Consider the following 21,885-nt stretch of genomic DNA (forward strand, 5'->3'; position numbering starts at 1 on the left):
AGAATGTTTATTTTCAATTTGCGTGATTTCAAAAACTAGATGTTTTGGGTTGTTACAGACAAAAGATTCTGAAGAACCTTCTGGATTCCCACTTTCAAATGAAATTGGCTGGTTTGAAATGTCTGCTATTGCAAAAGAAGTACATAGCTAAAAGGTTTTTGTACAGAAAATTACTATCAAATGTAACAGTTAACACCATACTCAACGAATGTATGTATACATACATCATGTTATAACAATGAAACAAAAAACTGGAAAAATTGTCCAACCATTAAACAAACAGAAAGTAAAATCACTGTAAACAATGCGTTAATTTTTAAGGGGAAAAAATAGGAATATCAATCCCTAGCAGTTCAAAATTCAATTTCTGATTTTCCAGAATCATACATTGTAAGGAAAACGTCTGAATAAAAGAAAAAGTGAGGGAGATATATTTTCGGCACGTAAGTTTTGCACGATTTTTGTAAGATCGCATTATTACCTGATGAAATGTTATTACAACTGTGTTTTCTTTATTTTTTAAAGGAAACAATTTGTATATATGGAACTAATAGTTAGAACTGTATTTCATGCACTTAGAAAATTTTTGGCTTGTCTTTTCTTAGCCTACTTTCCCAGTAAAAGTCAGAAAAAGAAGAAAAAAGCATGAAAGAAGGCTTAATGCATCTTAAAAATATCGCGAAAAACAAAAAAAAAGTCAAAAATAAATAAAATAATTAAATAAATATCGAAAAATTAAAAATTGGAAAGTAGGGTATTGAGATGGGGAAAAATGTCTGTCGGTCTGTCTGTCTGTTCCTCCCTAATAACTTTTAAATGAATAGTCCGATTTGAACAAACTTTTTTTTGTTTGAAAGATCTCGGCGAGGACACCTTATTCCCATATTTCGCTTTTTGATTTGAAATATTTTTTGTTCAATTTTGAACAGTTTAAAAAAACTTAACATTAGGGCCTACGGGGAAATTGAAGGCAATTCTGAACTATGAGGCGAATTTCCTTCAAACAAACTTTGTAGGAAAAAGCTTTTGATAAAAAACTTGTATATAAAATATATTTTTTATTTGAACAATTTTCTGTTCAATTTTGAACAGTTCAAATCCCTTAACATTAGCGCCTACGGGGAAACTGAAAGTCAATGTAGATTCCGTACTTGAAGGCGGATTTACTTCAAACAAATTTTGTTGGAAATAGCTCTTGACGCCAAACTCCAGACTCTGACTCTGAGAATTTAGGGGCACCTGACTCCGACTCCCGTGCCCGACAATTAATCGGACTCTGATTCCCCGACTTCGACGCTGACTTCGTAGCTTTGGCAAAAATTTATACACGGAGGACAAATGACTGAGTCCGATTCTCGGATATTCGACTCCGACTCCTTTACATCAAAATGAGATTGACTCCGACTCTGCAGCTATGGTTTAATTTAGGTATTTAGTTTTCGGGGAATAAACTCAAAGTCATTTATGTTTCTACATAAAGATATGCGCAGACGATTATTATTATTATTATTATTATTATTTGACAATGAAAAGTATTTCTTTAAGTTGACATTTTATTGTTTTTATTTATTTTGGTAAGTGCATTAATTCATTTAAAAAATTATTTTTGGCAACAGGGGAAAAGAAACGATTTTTTTTTTTGATGTGATGTATTTATTTTAATGAGCTTATTAATTTTAATTATTATTTTATCGTTTTGAAAGCTGTTAAAGATTTTTTTAATGGAAAAAAGTGTATTAGCTGCTTTGTTTGAAAGGTGCTGCTATTTTATTTGTTCTTTTTTTTAATTTAATTTTATTTATTTTTTTATTTTTTATGCATCTAATTTTTTAGATGAGTGAGGAATATTTTATTCTTAGAAATTAGATTAAAATATTAAAAAAATATATTTGAAACAATTTGCGACTTTAGATATTTTTGAGAATATTGATCAGGTACTAGAAAGTAGTATGGGTATACGGGAAAGTAGGCTCGTATAGTTCTAGACAGAACTTCTTGTTTTTTTTTTTTTTTTTTTTTTTGAGAAAGAAAAGTAAATACTATCGCAAACTGAATAAATTTCAGTTATCTGAACGTTCTGATTAATTGAATCTTTTAACTTAGAGGGAAAGTACTATTTTCCTTTCTTTCTAAATGCTGTTTAAAAATTAAGGTAAGTCATAATCATCTAAGTCTAAATGAAACAGTTATTGTCATTATTGAAATCTGAGTAATTCAGTCATCAAAAGCTTTGGAAAAATTTGCTGAAATTTGATAAAAACCGATAAGAACCTTACACAAATTGATAAAATCATAAAAATCCTTTAACTGTAAAAACTGACGAATTTTCGCTAAAATAGGAAAAAATCAAACAAAAATCTGCAGGTAAGAGTGAACTATATGCAGGGTCCGATTTGCCTATAAGATAAACAATCTATAGCTTAGGGCCCCTGCTTTGAAGTGAGCCCCTAACTCCCAAAAAATTGTGATTCATTCCTTGAAAAAATGGAAAGTGCTTGAAAAACTAATTTCTTTTTCAAGTACTTGAAAACCTTGAATATTTGGAAACGTGTGGCTACAAACCTTAAGTTTTAAAATTTCTTCCAAATTGTAGGGGGAGGAATGCCAAAATGTGTCAAATTCAGCTCCTTACTACATCCTGCATCAAAAAAGTAAAAATCATGGTTCTTGCGTTTGTAACATATTATTTGAAATAGATTTTTGTGACTCACATGCTTTATATCTTGCTATTTATTTAATCCCGAATGCAGAATTTTGGAAATTCTTTTGCATTGATTGCTTTTATCTTACTTTTACTGCATATATTGTTAATCTGTTTGGCCCGGGAAGAGAATGATGCACTACCTCTATTCCTTTTTATTTTCTGCACTACTTATAATTTAAAAAAAGTTGTAATGAGAAATTAAAGTTTGTTTTTTCTTTTAAACTTAAAATAGCCATTTCTTACAAAGTTTGAACAATACTGTACAACTGTATAATCTACTACTCAATTTCAGAGACCTGAAAGTGCAAATTATTCATATGTTCTAAAATCTCTGAAAAGAATTGGCGCATTATAGCCTACCAGGGCTCTTGAGCCAAAAACCCAATCTAACCAACCAAACCTTGAAAATAATTAGACAAGTCTTTGAAACTCCTAAGCAAAGTGTGCTTCAATTTTATTTCTTATCAAGTGTATAAATTAAGAATTGTTCAAATGGGCAGTAAGTTACTCTCTTGATACCTATTCTTTAAATTTGTGCACGATTTCTTTTAAAGCATTAACTTGCGTCGCAAAGCACTTTTAAAGCGTAAAACTTAAAAAAAAAAATATTTGCCTATTATTTCCTATTAACCCTTATAAGACTTCAAAATGCATAATTTTATATCCATTTTATATAATTTCCTCCGCGGAAGTAACCCCTGGGTCCCCTAAAATTGGAAATATTCTATATCTCCCTTAAAAGGGAGCCCTGCATCACTCTCTTAATACCAGCCCCCTCTCTTTTAAGGTCAATTCAAAAAGGACAGCTTGATTACACACAGTAATGAAAACAACATATAAAAAAAGTAAAGAATGGCCTTATGCATCACAGAAAACATAAAAACGTGGGAGAGGGGCAATCAAAAAAGTTGCTCCAAAAAAAATCCTGCCCCCCCCCCCCCAGGAACTCAGTCCTAAATCCGCCTATGATCGTGGGTGGATTGACAATTCGGTTTAGAACCAAGTTTTTTGGAAAGTTGTTAACCCACTCCGAGTCATAACTCATCAATTTCTTATTGGCGTTCCCCAGCGCCATGAAATTTACGAATGCACCCCTGACTACACCACACAACGGCTGCAGCACCTACCTGTTGCAAGCTTCTGAGCGTAGTCGCAGTTCTCCATGATGTAGTCCAGTCCTACCCTCGAGTCCATGACGTACCTCAGACTGTGCGAGCACTCCTCCTTCAGGGGCCTCCCCTCCTGCCCCTTTAGGTCCTTCAGGGTGTCGAGCAGCGTGTCCAGGCCGCCCTCCCTCACGAACACCAAGGCCCAGAAGGGCTCACTTAGGTGCTGGCGCAGCCTGGCGTAGGCGGGCGCGGAGGGGGCGGTGCGCAGCTCACGGACCAGCTCTGCGGGGGCGCAGCGCTCTGGCCGGAAGAGTGCGCCCCAGCCATCTGTTGTTGTAGACGGCTGACGGAGGAGTCTTTCTGGAACAGAAGAGAACATTAAGATTAGCCAATCGACAGAAAGAAAACGAATACTTAATTACACTTCATCAGTCATAAACTAAAATTATTTCACCCTGAGGTGCCTCAAGAAGAGGTAAAGGGTGCCGCGTAGGGTTCCTTGTATCAATGCAGGTGTATAATGGAGATAGACTAAGGGTACCGTGAGAAAATTATAATGTTTCAAGGGGTGCCTACAATAGGGGATAAGTTAGGGAACCCTAGAGTTAAATGCTGATCATCCGTGAAAAACAATAAGACGGGTTCATCCCAGGGACAGAAATATACATTAATGCTACATTATAAGCATACTCAATTTCATTTTTTGATCTTTTTTTTTATTTTAATCTGGGAGTGCAACTTGAATAAATATAAATAATCCGGGAAGATTCAGCACTGACGATCTGCGATGTGACTCGTATGCAATGCTTCCATGATTTTTGTAAAAAAATATTTTTACAACTTAAAAATGTTTTCGGACACCGGATTCACAGGAGCGCGGCCGATATTCAGGCTTTACAAATAAGTAAAAAATGAAAAAAGAGAAAAAAATTCCAGAAAAAGAGATCATTTTGATTATTTTTTTAAATATCTCAAGGGAGAGACATGCGCCGTTAGTCTCCAAACTTGCTACAATTAATCATTCTTTTGAACTTTGCTCTAGCCCCTAAGAAGAATATTAACGGTTAAAAGTATGCTCCCTTCCCCTCCAAATAAAAATAATACTATTAATATAAAATAATTTCTATGAAACCGTCAAAAACGGAGGGAGGGGGGTGCTATGTCCAAAATACAAAAAGTGGTGGGTGATGGGAGAAAACAGTTTTCATATTTGAATTCAAGGGGTCATTTTGTATAAGAATTTGCAATTAATGGTGCCAGAGCATTTTGAGATTTTTTCCTTCTTTTTTTTTTTTTTTTTGCTGTGCAGTGTAATTGGTATCTCTTCAAAACAACTTTTTGTAAAAATTTCCCTGGCAAACAAAAACCTTAAAATCGTTTCCGCAGAAAAGAAGCCTTTCGTCCCAAGACCCATCTGCCAAACTACCATCCTCCCTCTTATTCTCTTTCGTTGCACCTGCTTCTCCTCCCCCGACCGCCCGCTCCTTATCAGTATGAATAGGTCCTTGAATTGTTTTTCTTTCAACACTCTTTGACGAGAAGTTGGCAAAAAAGGTGGTTGCTAGTTACTGGTAACTCCAACAGTTATTTCTTTTTTAGTTAAGGTTTTTTCCCCTCTGTTTGTAGTCCAGTAAATTTAGGCTGGAAATAGGGTCGATGCACCACAAATTTATAATTAACTGAATTTTTTAGGTTTAGTTCCTGAACATGTGTAGAACAAATCCTCAAAAGTCCCCAAAGTTCCCATGTGTGCTTCTATCCAAAATGGTGGATCAAAGATGGCCGCCTAGTATTTTTTTTTCCTTATAACTCGATCAAAAATGAAAATTTTTCAGCTCTGAAAAGAAAAAACTGTAGGCTTTAGTAGTAACATTGTTTCGATACATAACCTGAAACAACCAATAAAAATTTTCCAACATTTTTTTTTTTTTTTTGACACCAGAAATTGAAATTTCTGTGTTCTACGTAATACGCAGCAGAACACATAAGCTACTAAAATAAAATATAATTTTTAAATTTTTTGGGTATTTTTTAAAGAATATTTTACTTGCATATATTCGTCAATAGTTGTTATTTTTCACTTTTAAAAAATGCTATGTATATTTTTGAATTAGTGCTTGTGTTTTACCGAAATTTCCCCATAAAAAGCTATAAACATGTATGATCTGCAATGGTGTTTTTTGTTTGAAATGCAAAATTTTCGGTGTGAAAATTCAATGCTGATCTATTTAGCTCTTTAAAACCACCATATGTCGTAGAGTGACTCCAAATCCCTTTTGTGATATTAAGTGAGAATTAAACAAAAAAAAAAAAAAAAAAAAAAAGAAAGAAAAAAGAAAGAAAACATTCACAGTAACGATAGAAATTCATCAAAAATTGTTCAAAACTTTTATTTAAAAAAAAGATCATTGTTATCTCAAAATGGTATTCCTTGTGTATTTTAGGTAGCAAATAGTTACTAGAGAATGCTTTTTTAAAAAAATTATGTTTCCATATAGTTACAGTAAAACCTATCTACAACGATACTGTTGGGACCTAAAAAAGTATTGCTATAGACAAGTTATCGTTATAGACAGTTTGATTATTCATGCGGACATTTTTCTGGGACCAAAGAAACTATCGTTATAGACAGGTTTATTGTTATAGACTATCGTTATACACAGGTTTCACTGTATGAGACACTGAAAAAATGTCGGTGAAAAATTACTGCCTTCAACTTGAGGAAGCTCTTTTGGGGAAGTAAAACTTCAGAAGAAAAAAAGGGTTATTATTAAGAAATGAGCGCTCTGTTCACTCTTCCACAGCTTTTTACCAGGCTGCTACTGTTCTCAAATCAAGTGATAATTTACGAGATCATCTCAAATATGAATAAGCCCCTCAGCTGCCCTCGCTTTTTGGTCGGGTCGAGTTTCTCCGAGAAAGGACAAAAAAAAAAAAAAGCGTGGCAGCTATCATTGAATTAATTGAGCCTTGTGTTAAGACACCACCAATCTTTTTGTCCACTAAAGATGAAGGATTTCTTATGCACGCATTGGCATGGGACGAATCAGACATTATAATAAAAAGTCATATGCCTCAAATACTTCAGGTGTCTTGAAAAAAAAAACTTCTCTTTATATGAAGTAGTGGTTTTTAAGGGATACACTATTGAATTACCAACTAACATTGGGAATAAACAAATAAAGGTGATGTCGAAAATGTCTGGGAATACTGCTTTTTGAAGAAAATGTAGTGGGAACGAGTATAACATTTGCGGAATTCAGAGAACAAATCAAGATTAATTCAAATTATGATGGAATAATTTCGATTAGGAAGAATGACTGTTGTACAAGTGGATAGGGAAGCAAATGTATTAATTTTCTCAATTGCAATAAAAACATGCCAGAACAGTTCCAGTCCATTCACAGTAATATGCACCGACATCAATCTTCTTTCGATTCATAGTGAAAGAGGTATGTCTGGAACATAACTATTTTTTACCCCCAAATAAATATAATTAAAAAAAAATGTTGCAATACATTGAAAGTAAAAGAAGCCTTGGGTTCTTTGAAGGTTCCCCTTCTTTTTCTCCACGCAGCCACAGGATGTTACTCCTCGTCTGCAATATTTAGAAAGAGGAAATCTAGAGCTTTCAAGTTGCTACAAGTAAACCTCAAATTGCTTTCTCTGATCTCAAAGTTGAATAGTCTTCCAGCTTTATCCAGAAAAGGTCACTCAAACTGCAGAAGTGTTCCTGAAACATCTTTTTGGTAGGGGAAGACTTAATTCTCTAGACGCCTGACGATACAACCACAATAATAATAAAGTAACCAAAATTTGTTCTTCGGAATTTAAAACCTGGCAACTCTTCCATCCACAAGTGCAGCAGCTTAATTTTGAGTTTTTCAACAAATACAATTGTGGCTGAAGAAAAACATGAATCCAATTGAATGGGGATATGTTATGAAAGAAGGTGGACTGTGCACAATGCTTTCGTCTCTTCCCGTTCTTTCGTTCGCCCCCTTCTTCTTTACCAATGTTTTGGGACTACAACATAACAGTAATTATGTGAGACTGTGATTTCAGATGCCAATGAAAACGCAGATCTTTAATGTTCCAAGTTTTGCATGTATTGTTTAGGTGAAACTTGCAAAGTTTTAGTGTCTGTGCAGTCTCGAAGATGAGGATGATGACGATGTTGAATGATGATGCTTTTATTTTCTGTATTTTTACTGACATTACTATCTTCTCTTTGCATATTTTACAGGTTTTTCAATGAGATATTATGCCAGTTTTTAAAGTACTAAATAAATGACGTTCGACATTTTTTAAATTTTGTTCTATTTTATTTATTTATTTATTTTTATTTATTTATTTATTTTTTTGAAAATTCTTTAAAAATCACTTTTTTCTCCTTATCATATTCTTATTCCAAAGCTAGAAATAGCAAGATTTCTTTCAGAAATTGAATAAAAGCTACTTGGTTATTCAATAACTGTAATTTATCAATCATTTTGTAGTTAATATTTTAAAAAGAATATCATAAAAATTCCTTTTTTTAGAAGCTTATTTGTTCTGCTACTTATTACGTAGAAAATAGAAATTTTAGCTTTTGGTATCAAAACAATTGTTTGAATTTTTATATTGGTTGTTTTGGGGTATATATCGAAACAGTATTACTTTTAGAGCATACAGGTTTTTTTAGAACTGAAAAAACTTTATTTTTGACCGAGTTATAAGGAAAACAAAAAGTACTAGATGGTCATCTTTGATCCGCCGTTTTGGACGAAAGCTCGCATACAAACTTGGAGACTTTTTAGGATTTACTCTGCATGCTATGAAGAACTAATTTTGAAAATATTTCTTAATTATAAATTTGTGGTGCAAAAAATCCTAAATTTACTAGGCTATTAAGTATAGTTAACCTAGTCGCTCCGAAATATGTTATTTTATTTTTTAGTATAGTTTCTTTTATAAGTAGTAACTCCGAAACATCTGAATGAAATTTCTAATTGGACATTTTACCAAAATAGTAACATAAGAGTTTTTACTGTGCGTCCAGCTGGCTCAAAAAGATTTCATTTCAGTCTATTTGGCTCAAAAAGCAATCATTCATACCATTTTCCTGTATTCAATTATTTATTAATTTATTTGGAAGTTAAATATCATTTATGATCATCGATTAAAAACTACAATTGTGGTTATAGTCGACAATTTCAGTTATTAATTGTAATCGTAAGCCCTCATTTAAAATCTCCAACAATAGCGACAATTTATTAGTATTTGCTACGTAACTATTCTTGCAAGAACAGTCAAATTCCTGAAAACGGTTCAACCAGATCTGCTCATAATTAAAGCTTATGACCACCAAGATCTGCTTCCTCGAACTTTTAATTAAAAGTTGAAATTTGCAATCAACCAGAGCTTGCACACCGTTCTTTGGAAATAATTAACTTGTGAAGGTTTTAAATGAATTTCTGAAAGTAAGTTAAGAATCTTTTTCAAGCTCTTATGACTAATCATTTTATCTTACCACATCTACATTTTCTTAAAATTTTCTTGAGAAAAAAAATACGCTGACGGAAAAATAAATTATTCCAACACCGGAGGAAATGCGTTTAAAGGATGAAATTGAAACTAAGCATTTGCTTAGGTAACATACTTATTTGATTACTATTTTGAGGTCAGGTTGAAAGTGTGTAAGAAGGGTATTTAAAACAAGAAAAGGCGGGTAACAGTCAACTCTAATCCACCGATCGAAAATCCGCACAAATTTTGAAATGTAACTAACAAGAAATACTGACATAACAATAAAGATATTCAATGTTGAAAAGGTAATAAAATGAATTTTTAGTCTGTGTGTTCGTGTGTGGGTGGTGGTGGTGGGGGGGGGGGGGAGGGTGACTCTCCAATACGTCATTGTATATTAAGAAGTAAAGCAACCATCAAATCTACAAGCCTAGATATGAGGAGCTAATGCTTATGGTAAAGTCAAAGCAGCATGTGTAGGGGAGACTGTTGTACCTTGACCATGGTGTACCTTGCGCCATGCACTCTAATCAGCTAGCGCTTTTACCTAACGAGCAATCACGGTACTATGTCAGCCATGACAGTCTCTGCACATGCCAGAGTGAGTTGTAGGTTGAAACTCCAGCTTTTTTTGTGGACAGTGATTGTTTTGTGATTTGTGCTAACAAAAGTAAATAAATTTCAGTGTTAATTAAAATGAAATTGGACTTTTAAAGACCATGCACCCTCGTGTACCTTGAAACCAAGCTCCATCTTGTACCTTGAACCGCTGGACCAAGATGCAATAAGTACAATAGGTTGTAGTAATTGTTTTTTTTTTTTTTTTTTTTTAGGTAGGATTTCATCATGCCTCAAAGTAAAACTGGAATCAAGAGGGATCCAGTAGATGTTGAGGCATTGCAAAATGTTATTGAAGCAGTAAGAAGTAATGATCCTGACAAAAAAATGATATTTAGAGAGGTATTTTAGAGAAGAAGTATTCAAAGTGAGCAGTTCAACCACTACTAGGCTTTTAAGAAAATTGAATGACAGTGGGTCCAATAAACTTGAATACAATGTAAGTTATGCAGTTAAGCAAGTACAAGAGGTCTGTCTCAAGGTACACGAGCATCACGTACCATGGACCAAATTACATAAAATTTGTGAAAAACATACAAATATAGAAAAATATTTTTTTATAATCCGAAATATTTTTTACGAGTGCAAAAAGGCTTGATGTTAAGTTTCAACAACTAAAAACAATAAAAATCACACTTTTTTTTGAAAACAAAAAAGTTTTAGAAGTGATCCAAGGTACAGTAGTACTGTGTGACCATTCAATCTTATATTCTTACTTTAAAAAAATATCGATATATTTCTTACAACATAATTTTGAGCTTACTATTTTGATTTTACGTTTCCTGACAAAAATGAAAACATTTTCTTTTCTTTTTGTTTCCACTCTTTTTCAACTTAGAGAGTAAAATTAATTAATTAGGCACTAGGTGACATTATGAAACGCGTGCATCAAAATCTCATCAATGTTTTTTCTTTCTCCCTGCTGGATTTGTTCAGATGGGATCGTCTTAACTTGGCCACGTTTGCGCATTGCGTTTACACAGTGCCCTTTTTCCAAAACGAGTTATAACTGGGGAGCCAACAGTCATACCAGATTGATGCTACTTCCTAGAAAATATTCTCGCAAGTTTTTGGGCATCAGTGGAGCTTTGGTTTTTTAGCATGCGGATAGGAAAATCTGTTTTCTACCAAGTTGAGTAAATTATGTGTTGAACGTTTTGAAGCTTATTGTGAATAAATAATGCTTAGTAAAGAACAAATAAATATATAAAATTTAGCAGAATTTTATCCTTTTTTGAGAATCGATTTGTACAACAGAAATGTTATTAAATTTTGTTGTACGTTAAAAATAAATCCAAATTTGCCGACGGGGCACATTTACGCATTTTTAACGGGGCACATTTACGTACGTTCTTACTGTATCCCGGACGTTTTTTCGCTCTGTACTGTCTCAAACCTTTTGTATTTTCAGGTTATTTAGTTTTGAAAATGACCATTCATTTTTAATTAAGTAACAGATTCGTATCTTGTAGCTTACAATCATATAGTGTTGTCTACGTGCCTGTTCAGCTTTAACTGCATATACTATTCAGCCTGTAATACATTTTCTTTATTTTAAAGATGGTAAGACATTACGTTCAAAACACTAACAGAACCACGTTAGATGTCAAAAAAATAAAAAGGCTTATCGGTAATCCAACCATTTCTCCTAGTAGGCCTTCCACATCGTTACATACGGACTACCCCAACTGAGACCATTTGAAAAAGTAGGACCAAAGCTTAGGAACCAGGAAAGGAAAAAAAACGAGGATGCTCACACTCCTAACTGATACTCCGATTGAAGAAGCCCTCAGACAAGAGCAGTTAAAAACTGCAAAGAAAAAACATAATGGGCAAAACAAAAAGGAGATATTACTTTAAAATTTACAAGTTTCTATTGAACCAAAAATAGAAGACATCAAAGAAAAAAGTATGAAACCAAAACCTGTGACAGGAAAAAAGTTATCACACTCTGTAAAAAGGAAATTATTGAACGATTCTGTTTACGAAGTAGGAAATTGTGCTTGCATCTATTGTTTGAATCCACACAACCAATAGAAAACAGGACAAGACAGAGTTCAATGTCTTAGATGTCAAAATGCAGTTCCATGAAAGTATGTGAAAAAGAAATACTTTAATTTTGTTAGTAAAATTTAACATTGATAACGAAGATGACTAAATATTTTCTGTTTTTCATCAGCAGTAAGCCCTATGATTTTAGTTTATCCTATAAAATGTTCTTTAATTAATTATTTGCGAGTTTCTTATTTTTAAAGTGTTTTAAGAGAAATAGAACATTTAAATTTTGTTAAATATCTATTTCATTTACTCCTTGGTATCATTTTTGATTGACGTGCCCCACTCTGTGTTCGGGGCAAGTTTACGCAACCGACTTGAACTCAAAAAACATTTTTTTTTTATTTTTTTAACCGTTAAAAACACAAGCTGAGCAAAAACTGAATATAAAAATTTTGACTTCATTAACTGCTGCATTAAAGCAGTATGTCTTAAATTTCCTAGGTTAAAACACAAAAATTAGAAAATTCATTGAAAAAAAATCCGCGTTAACGTGCCCCGGTCTACCCTACTTCGATTTTCTTTTGAAAGAATGAACGCAGGAAAAAAACTGACTTCTTGCAAAGATTTGTATCGCAAAACTGCTAGTCCATTAGGAAATACAACACCTATCTTAAGCATGACCAACACCAAGCTCATTCACAAAATGTGTTTGAAGCCTTAAAAAAAAGTCAATCCCTTCCATAGGACAAGAAGGATATCATTGCTGAAACTTACGAGCTGAAGAATTAATCGAAGAATGACACTAATTCTTTGAAACATACATTGCGCAAATATCCCGTCCATTCAGTGTTAGGACAGTTGTCGTTTTCGTAAAAGATATTTAACTACCACCAGAGAGTTGAGGAAAACACGGGATGGAGGAAGATGACCAAGATAGCGGTGAATTACACCATCCCCGCATCCGGTCTCTTTTCTGTGATTTCTAAGTAAATCTGGACAGTTTCAAGGTTAGCGTGAGTCAGCTGGACACACAAGCGGTACGTTTCAAAACAAGGCGTTAAGCCTTCAGATCAACTTGATACCGCCTTGAAATTATCCTTGTTCCGACGCGACAGCTAGAAAAAGTGGTGAATGAAAAAAAAAGATCTTTTTTTCCCTCAGTTTTTTTTTTTTTTTTTTTTTTTTTTTTTCAATGCTGTCAAAAGATTTCTTTTCTCTACTCAACAAGGAGTTGCTAGAGACCGTTGCTATTACTCACTGATAATATGTTATTAAACAGAAAGAAAGTGAAGTCTTATGAAAAGCGTTTACATCTGTTTTCTTTTTTGCTTGTATTGTATTGAGTTTTACCAACAGCTGTGAAAGCGTTGAATTGAAAAATGCCAACAGTTAAATACTTTTTCATTTGAGACTAAATAGTTTCCTATAACTTAAAGACAATGAAGATATAATAATAAGAATCTTTTCTGTTGTGTGTGAGGGCTTATATAAATACTATTGGCGCGCGTGTTAAAGACTGTGCTTTAGTCGGGACTGATTTTGGAGTAAATGAGTCAGATTTGGAGTTGGGAGTCGAAGGTGGAAAGTTCTGAGAGTCAAAGTGGGTCATTTTCCCTCAAAGTTCGCAACTCTGCGAGTGCTTAAGGTGCCAGAGTCGGAGTCGAAGACTAAAATTCCCGAAGTCGAACCGCCCAATTTTTCCTTCGACTGCACAGCTCTAGTTAGCAGCCCAGTTTGTTAAAAAGAAAGAAGAAAAAAAATTTCGAAAAAAATCTGATTAACTTCCGTTTGAGATAATGTTATTTCAAATTCAATCTAACGACTGCAGAAATTGATTATTATTGATAGTGATACACAGATATGGATGCCAGGTCTGAATCAGGGGCGCCCTCAACTTCCCCTGTGGGAGGTGACTGTGACCTCCCAAAACTCCTTATTCGACAAATTCTGTGTGAGATTCAGCAAATTTGGGGACATAAATGCAATATTGCAATTTTTAAATACCCTCATGTTCCTTTTCGTTATATGTACCGTATTTTATCATTCGGCAAAAATTTGGAGTTCCATTCCGCAATAGGATTATTTCCTTTAGTCAAAAGTACTACTCTTAGTCACTAAAATTGATTGAATAAGCAACGAAATAAATAAATGAATGAATAAATAAATAAATAAAAATAACATGGACCCAGAAAATACTTTCATTTTTTTAAACAGTTATTTTTTAATTAATTTTTTTAAAATGTCCGATTTTTTAAACAAGGCGTTGTCTTTATGACGTCACAAATGTTGTACTTTCGCGCATCTTTTTACCGCGTTTCCACGTTATGATAGTCAAGAAGCAAATTAAATATTGCGCTCTACGCTTGCTATCAACCATGTCGTTGCCAATACACGTGAGTAAAGGTGCGAATTAAATATTTTGCTCTGTGAATGGCAACACTGAATGGCATTTCATCATTTGTGATGTCATCGGCGGAAGCGTAAACAATGAAAGCGCGAATAATTTCTAAAATCATTTTTGCAAAGAAAATATCAATGAAAGAAGCTAAGCTCCCCACATTAGATTTCATTTCATGCACAACATGATTTTTTTTTCAACTTCTTTGATTATTTTCTTGGATTAGAGTACAATAAAGTACATCAAAATAAAGCTTCTATTTATGATCTAAATGCTCAAAATGTAAGTATACCCATGGTCACAAGCAACCTAAACACGATAACAATGCAATATACTATAGTCAAATTGATTGATTAACTATTAATTATTAGTTTATTCTAATTTTAATCAATATTTTTGCCTAAATCCTCTAATACGAGGACGAAGAAATGTTTGCAAAAATTAAAATTAAATATCTATTGAACCCCTTAATTTTTCTGCATGAAATAAAATTTGTTTCAGTGTTCTAGGTAATTAGAACGTGAATTATAATTGTTTTTAACTAATTTCATGTTGAAATGTTGGTGAGCTTTCATTTGGAAATTCATTGTTGAACAATTCTTTAATTAAAATGCATCTCCAATTTTTAAAGCATTATAACCACAGCATTTTTAACCATATTTTTGTGTGGTTTCCCCACACGGAGCAAACTTGAACTTAGTAGGAATTGACTTTTTTTTTCTTCCAAACATTTCACTTTGTAAGCAAAATGACACACCGTTTGTAAAGCACAAATAAAAGCATTTAATAGAGAGTTAAAAACTCCGTAAACAGCTGTTTCGGAACTATCAAATGCAAGCTCCTTCATCAGTGCATAAAAGTGTCTTTTTTTTTTTTTGCACTGATATGCCCCGAATCAGACCGAATCATTTGATAGCCCTGAACAGCTGTTTGCTGGGTTTTTAACTCTCTTTTAAATGCTTTCATTTGTATTTTATACACGTTGTGACATTTTATTTACTCCACAGTACAAAGTTTTCTACTGCTTTTTTACAATTTTACTTTGTTTTAGCGTATTTTAAAGATAATTTTGTTTTACCCACTGTCAAATTTATTTTAAACTGAGTGAGCATTTCAAAATATCTAACCATATGTGGCATTTTTGCGAAACTTTTACAATTATAAACAGGCAGATGTCGAAATGTCTCCGAAAACACATGGAGAAGTAGGATGTTGGCATTTAATTGCTTTGGAACCTCTGGTCTATGGAATTTTCATGCGGCTGAAATTGTCTACCCCTCCCAGTCCCCTCCTCTAGAGCCATATGAGTTTGGATTGGTTGCATTCTCTAAGTCCGTGAAATAGTTATCCTAACTCATTCTGAGTTAAAAAAGTTCATCACATCATAACCTAAAAGGAGGATAAAAGTCAACAGCCTTTGTCTCGTTATAGAGGGTTGGGTCCGAGTTTCGCAGGAAAATGTACACAGACTTGATGTTATGCATAAGCAAACAGCCATGAGTTGACTGCAATTTCAATTAACTACGTCTTAAAGAGACTGGTGATGACCAAGGGTGTATTGGTGCCGAAACTCACCCGGATGGCCGTTCTGGTAGTATTTTTTTAGTATTTTTGTCAGAGAAAATTTGCTTTAACTTGGTCTAATTTTGTATTTAACATCAAGCATCATTTTTCTTTCTTTTTTTTTTTTTTTTTTTTTGCAAACAAAATTGCAGTCTGCTGCCTTCCATTTTTTGAATTTTGTCTTTGAAGAGCGCGCAAAAAAAAAAAAAAAAAAAAAAAAAAAAAAAAAAAAAAAAAAAAAAAAACCTTGCAGCATTTCATAACAAAATCCTACAGAGAAACTTCGATCAACATTTGTGTCGTTCGTTGTAAAAGTGATGTCTCTCTCCAAATTTTTAAAATGTGTATGTATTTGCTAAATGGTATCACATTTCGCTATATATTTTAGTATAAAGGTGAAGGCTAAAACTTTTCCAAATATATATATATATTTATATATATATATATTTGGAAAAGTTTTAATTTTAATGATTAAAATTTAATTTTTTTTAAATTTTAATTAATAAAGTTTAGATGCTTATGCATCTAATGACATATGTAGGGGAAGCTGCTGTACCCACGACAAAATTTACTTTTCAATTTTTGCTGGTCACTGGGAATGAATAATCGATCGAAAAAAAATTCCGGCACTATCTACAACTTATCATATATTTGGCAATTTTTTCCAGGTGAAAATCTCAAAGCTTTTAACCTCAAAAAATTTTTTTCTTAAAAACCATCTTTTTGTCCATGTGGGTACAACAACCCGTTCAGCCCGTGGACAGGTGCCTTTGTACCCATGGACATATAAAAAAATAATATATAAATATGTCTGAGGAACTCAATTATACTCAATACATTTTGTATTGAAAAGCCATTTTGTATTGAAATACTTCAAACATCCATTGAAAATAACATTAAATAAAATCTCCAACAGTAATTAAACTTTGAAAATTAATCGAAGGTATTTTCTCTTTTTTTATATGTCCTTAATCTTTAACATCAGTGAACTCTTTAAAAAAGTTATTAGTCTTAAGAGAGTTAATGATGTTATGAATAATTAATATGTTTTTAAACAAAAAAGTAACTAGATTCATGATAGTATGGCTCTCTATGTATCTACATAACAACTTCAATTTATATGGAAATTGAAACCTTTAACCAAAATTAGCCCACCATAAAAACCTCAGTTTAGATTAAACAAACAAAAATCTAGAAAAGTTGACTTAAATTGAAAACAGGTGGGATTGACGGCCTGTAGATCCTACAACAGGTGGGGGTTACTTCAACGCTATAACTTCAAGCCCTACTTCAAATTCATCATCATTGTTGAAAGCAAATTTCGGACATTGATGACAATACACTATTTTGAGGTACTTCACATTGTTAGAAGACTCATGTGTGACCCAAGGAGACTAAAAATTGCTGTCCGTGGGTACACATGGTTGTGTGTCGTTGGGAACAAAGGTATGCCATTTTGGTTTTGCAAGGCAGTCACATCGACAAGACCACAGTTTTACAACATTAAAAATCAGAAACAAAACCTCAAAAATATAGGGAATCATGATACCTACAACAAAAATCAGTAATACAATCCACGACGGACGAAAAAAAAAAAAAAAAGAAATGGCTCACATGTTTTTTTTTACTTAGACCTAGTGATGTAAAATACCCGGGTATTTATTTTGAGGGGTAAATACCCAGGGTATATACCCGGGTAAATACCCAAAATGGGTAAATACCCGGGTATTTATTTCAAAAATTTATATTCAACTAAAATACTTTTCTGTATGTATTCCATTATGTATATATACAATCAACAATCTACAAAACAATAAATTTTTACCCCAAAATTGTATTTTGATCACATATTTAAAGAATTATTGTGTGAAACAGCTCAGCAATCTAATATGATATTCACATTAAATGTGTTGGATATGCCTAATCAATGTTGATAGCCAAATTTCAGATATAAAAAGCCATTCTACAAAAAGTAAAAAGATTAACTGGTTACAAAAAAAGCAAACATCAATTTTTTAAGGTCCTAGTCATTTATAACCCAGTAATATGTCCCTGCATGACATCAAAATGTAACGAAATATCGCTCAATTTATTATTACTATTTATTTACCTATATCTTATGCAGAAATTTCCTCCAAACTTAATTTAATTGTTCATGTGTATTCTGTATCACACACACATATATATATACACATACACATAATATACATAAACATTTAAAATTTTTAATCTTTTATTTTTGGGTTTATGTTTAAAAAAGAAAATAGTCACCTTTTAATACCACCTAAATTTTTCTTTGCAAAATGCGCAATTAGTAGGGGATTTACCCTGCCTTCGAATAAATACCCAAAAAAATATTTACCTTCCCACCCTACAGGGGAGCAAATGCAAATGAGCAAGGCAACAGAAAAGAGTATTGTTCTTTTTTTTTTTTTTGCTTATTAATGAGAAAACTGTTTCTATATTTTCCATGTTATCACTTAAATATCAATAAAATAAATAACACGATAGTCTTAATAACTTCTCAGTTTATTCTCCTAAACATCCCTCATGCTTCTTTTTTTTTTCATTTTGGATATGACTAACCTAGATTGTGATTTTGAAATCATGAAGCTCATTATGAATTGCTTATACTTCTCCAATTATGACATTGAAAAGAAAGATCCTTTGGTTCACGATATGTTTCTTTCGTGATTTCATCAAGTCTTTCAATAAAAAAATATTATAAACTGTGTAATACATATATGTATATATCAGTTTTACCAATTATTTCATATTTAGATTTAAAAAAAAAACATTCACTTTTTTGCATTTTTGTAAAATACCCAGTTTTTGGGTATTTACCCAGGCCTTGGGTAAATACCCGGGTAAATACCCAAAAAATATTTACCTACCCGCTGGGTATTTACCCGATCCACATCACTACTTAGACCCCATACTAAAACCAAAAAAAATGTGATAGAATCTTGTTCGTTTGATGGCGTTAAAACTTCTTGGGGTGCTGGAGAGGGCTGTGACACATACGTTGAACCCCAATTAGGATCATTCTCGACGATACCCGGAACTTCCCGACCGACATCCGTAGGTACAACTGTCCGTGTGTACAGCAGGCTCCCCTATAGTAGCTGAACCCCAGTTTTTTTTTCCTTAAAAAAAATTGGCAAAGGGCTTTACATAATAAGGCAAAGTTGTGTACCTCCATTTACAAGGAGATACACAATTTTTACAAAGAACGACACATTTGTGAATCAATCTTTGCAGTTAGTTAAATTGTAGTTATGTTTTACTCAGATACTTTTTGTTAACTGTATAGAAGGCCATGTCTTTGATGAACAAACTTTCACATATAGTCGGATTCATCTTGCATCATTGTTAGTTGTAAGTTGTGAGGGACGCGTGTCTGAAAAGTAGACGTCACGCAATGAAGAGTCTACTTTTCAGTGCATATTCAGCGATTTGAGGCATTTAGTAAAACTGCTGATGGACTGTAATTGAGTTGATTCGATCACTGGCGCTTTTTCTTCCTCATCGTGATACTTGTGGAACGGTTGTTCTGCTAAACTTTCCTAATGGTCCGAGGTTTCCAAGAAATCCGAATTTTCAAATAGGCAAAATATAGACTGCCATCTAGGGTGACAATTTTTTTTTTCATATACATATTTAAGTATCCTTAAAAACAAAATACAAGTGAAAAATTTCATTTCCTTTTTTTTTTTACTTAAAAATATTTGTTTACAATCATCTTTTGAAATTGAAATACATTTCGAGCAAAATAATTATTTAGTTGAAGGAAGGGGAAGATTTCAGCTCAGCCTATGCAGCAGGGGGTTGGGGGTCATGGAGCTAAATTTGCCACTGCGACCATACCCAAAGGTTGAATTGGAGGACATTTAAGACAAAAAGAACGAAAATGGAGAACGAAATTTGATGCAATGGAAAATTTATTTTTATATGTTTTATTTGACAAAAAAAAAAAAAAAAACAACAACAACTTTTAATTTATTTATATGTATAGTGGGTCTTATTTTCTCCACCACAAGAATTATAGTGCGTCGCCCAATGTTCATCTGAAATATCAACAAGCACTTTTGAGAGCGCAACACTAATAAGGGTCAATTGTGAAAATACTAGTTTTTTTTTTTTTTTTTTTTTTGTTTCAAAACTACATGTGCGGCGAAAGTGAGGTACACAAACACGGGAAGGAGGAAAAAATCGTCAATAGACTGGCTTGAAAATGAAATGAAGTGCTCTTTTACGATTGCGGGGGAGATTGGGGCGATCTCTTGGCGTTCACAAAGGGACCGCTGGGGATCAAAGGGCGCCTTTTACGACCCGACTTCCGCGGGAAAACTGCCTACAATGGACAGAACCGAGACTGAGCTGTCAGATTTTACAAACACCACTGTGTTGGAGGAATGATGACGTAGACAACACGTGGTATTTAAAGATCTATTGGTCATAGCACTAGATCTGTTTGATTTTGATTGAAAAAGTATCTGGCACTCAGAGTTGCTCCCCCCTCCCAAGGCTGATGGCATAACCCCTAACGAAGTAACCCCCCCCCCCCGAACAATAAACCCAGTTCAATGGCGCAGTCTGCACCATGAACCCTCCCTCCCCCTCGGGGGAGTACCCCTTACTGGTACTAACAGCTAGTAAATTTTGCACCACCAGAATCCAGACTTTACATTTTGCAGACGGTGCCTCGCCTTCGGGCGACTACATAACAATACAAAAAATTCAGATTTTAATTTATTTCAATGCATAAACAAACATGCACCTCACACTAAGCACTTCCTTAGTTTGCAGTGTTTAATTTGTAAAAGGGCCATTTCGTGAAAAACTGTCATTTTGTCACGCACGTGACGCCTCATATACCGGGTGGTTATAAAATAAATACAGTTGAGTCCCGACTTACGTTAAGGGTGCTCTTCACTGAGAGTCTGAAAGCTTCGGATCCAATGCTAACCTACGGGGAAAGTTAAAGGTTATTTTACAATATTCCTTTGAAGTTTTCGGGTCAATTTTTTTTCTGAGTATTTTTCAAGCCTATGTCTGTGTATATTAGTTTTTACTTTTTTGATACGTCCATTCTTCGATTTTTTAAAATTCGAGAAAAAATGAATTTCTACGAAAACGAGGTACTGTTGGACCTTTCGCTCTGTAAAAAAGCTGCAAATCGTGCTATCGAAATTTTAAGAACGCCCCAACACGCAAAATATTTCCAGCTCTCTTTTGAGACTAAGTTTGAAATGATGCGACCATTTCTAAAAAAATATCGGAGTTCCAACCATCTGAAATATTTTCGAAAAAGCTCAATTTCTCTACTAAGCCACGCCCTTCACTGGTCCCCCCTTTCTTGAGGGGAAAAACCGGGTGAGGTGTATAAGATTTACGATCATTAGCGCAAACGACCGTTTCCATTTACTACTCCCCTCTTTTCCGGAGGCATTTTTCAATGAAGGAATGAATGAGTGCTTTTGAAAGTGAATCCACATGCTTGGAAACATCTTCACGATTTGATTTGTGTTTAGAAAGGATATAGTTTTTAAAGAGTGCTTCTGAGATAATTCTTGTGAATTCTTGTGCTAAATGACCTCCTGAATCCAAATATGACCACCTTTTCCCATTCACACGTCCCGCTTTTTTGGAAATGTCGCCCGCAATTTTTTTCAGTTTTTGAGTTTCATAGCCATTATTTTTATTTGGAGGGGAAGTTATCGTTATATTATACATTAATACTTTTCTGAGGGGCTAGAGAGGTGCTACGTTTGTACGCAAGAACATATGAAGGAAATTGGTTAACTCATGGGGGGTATTACCACTTATTATATTTTTAAAATCATCAAAATCCATCCTTTTTTCTAGGGGTTTGTTTTACAATTTTTTCCCTTATTTTTTGGCATGAAACCAGAGTATAGGACTCACAGCTATAAACCCTATATCCGAAAAAAAAAAATTTCACGTTGTAAATTTAAAAAAAAGGA

General features: G+C 33.6%; 1 protein-coding gene across 1 annotated transcript in view; it reads right to left on the reverse strand.

Moving 5' to 3' along the window:
• LOC129231621 (inverted formin-2-like) overlaps window positions 1–21,885 on the reverse strand; it is a 220,468-nt gene that overhangs the window by 172,332 nt on the left and 26,251 nt on the right. The window contains exon 2 of the mRNA XM_054865990.1: window positions 3,832–4,173. Within this exon, the coding sequence (XP_054721965.1) occupies window positions 3,832–3,898 (67 nt within the window). The 5' untranslated portion in view covers window positions 3,899–4,173. The remainder of the gene's footprint in view (window positions 1–3,831; window positions 4,174–21,885) is intronic.

Source organism: Uloborus diversus, chromosome 1 (assembly GCF_026930045.1).
Source record: "Uloborus diversus isolate 005 chromosome 1, Udiv.v.3.1, whole genome shotgun sequence".
NCBI lineage: Eukaryota > Metazoa > Arthropoda > Arachnida > Araneae > Uloboridae > Uloborus > Uloborus diversus.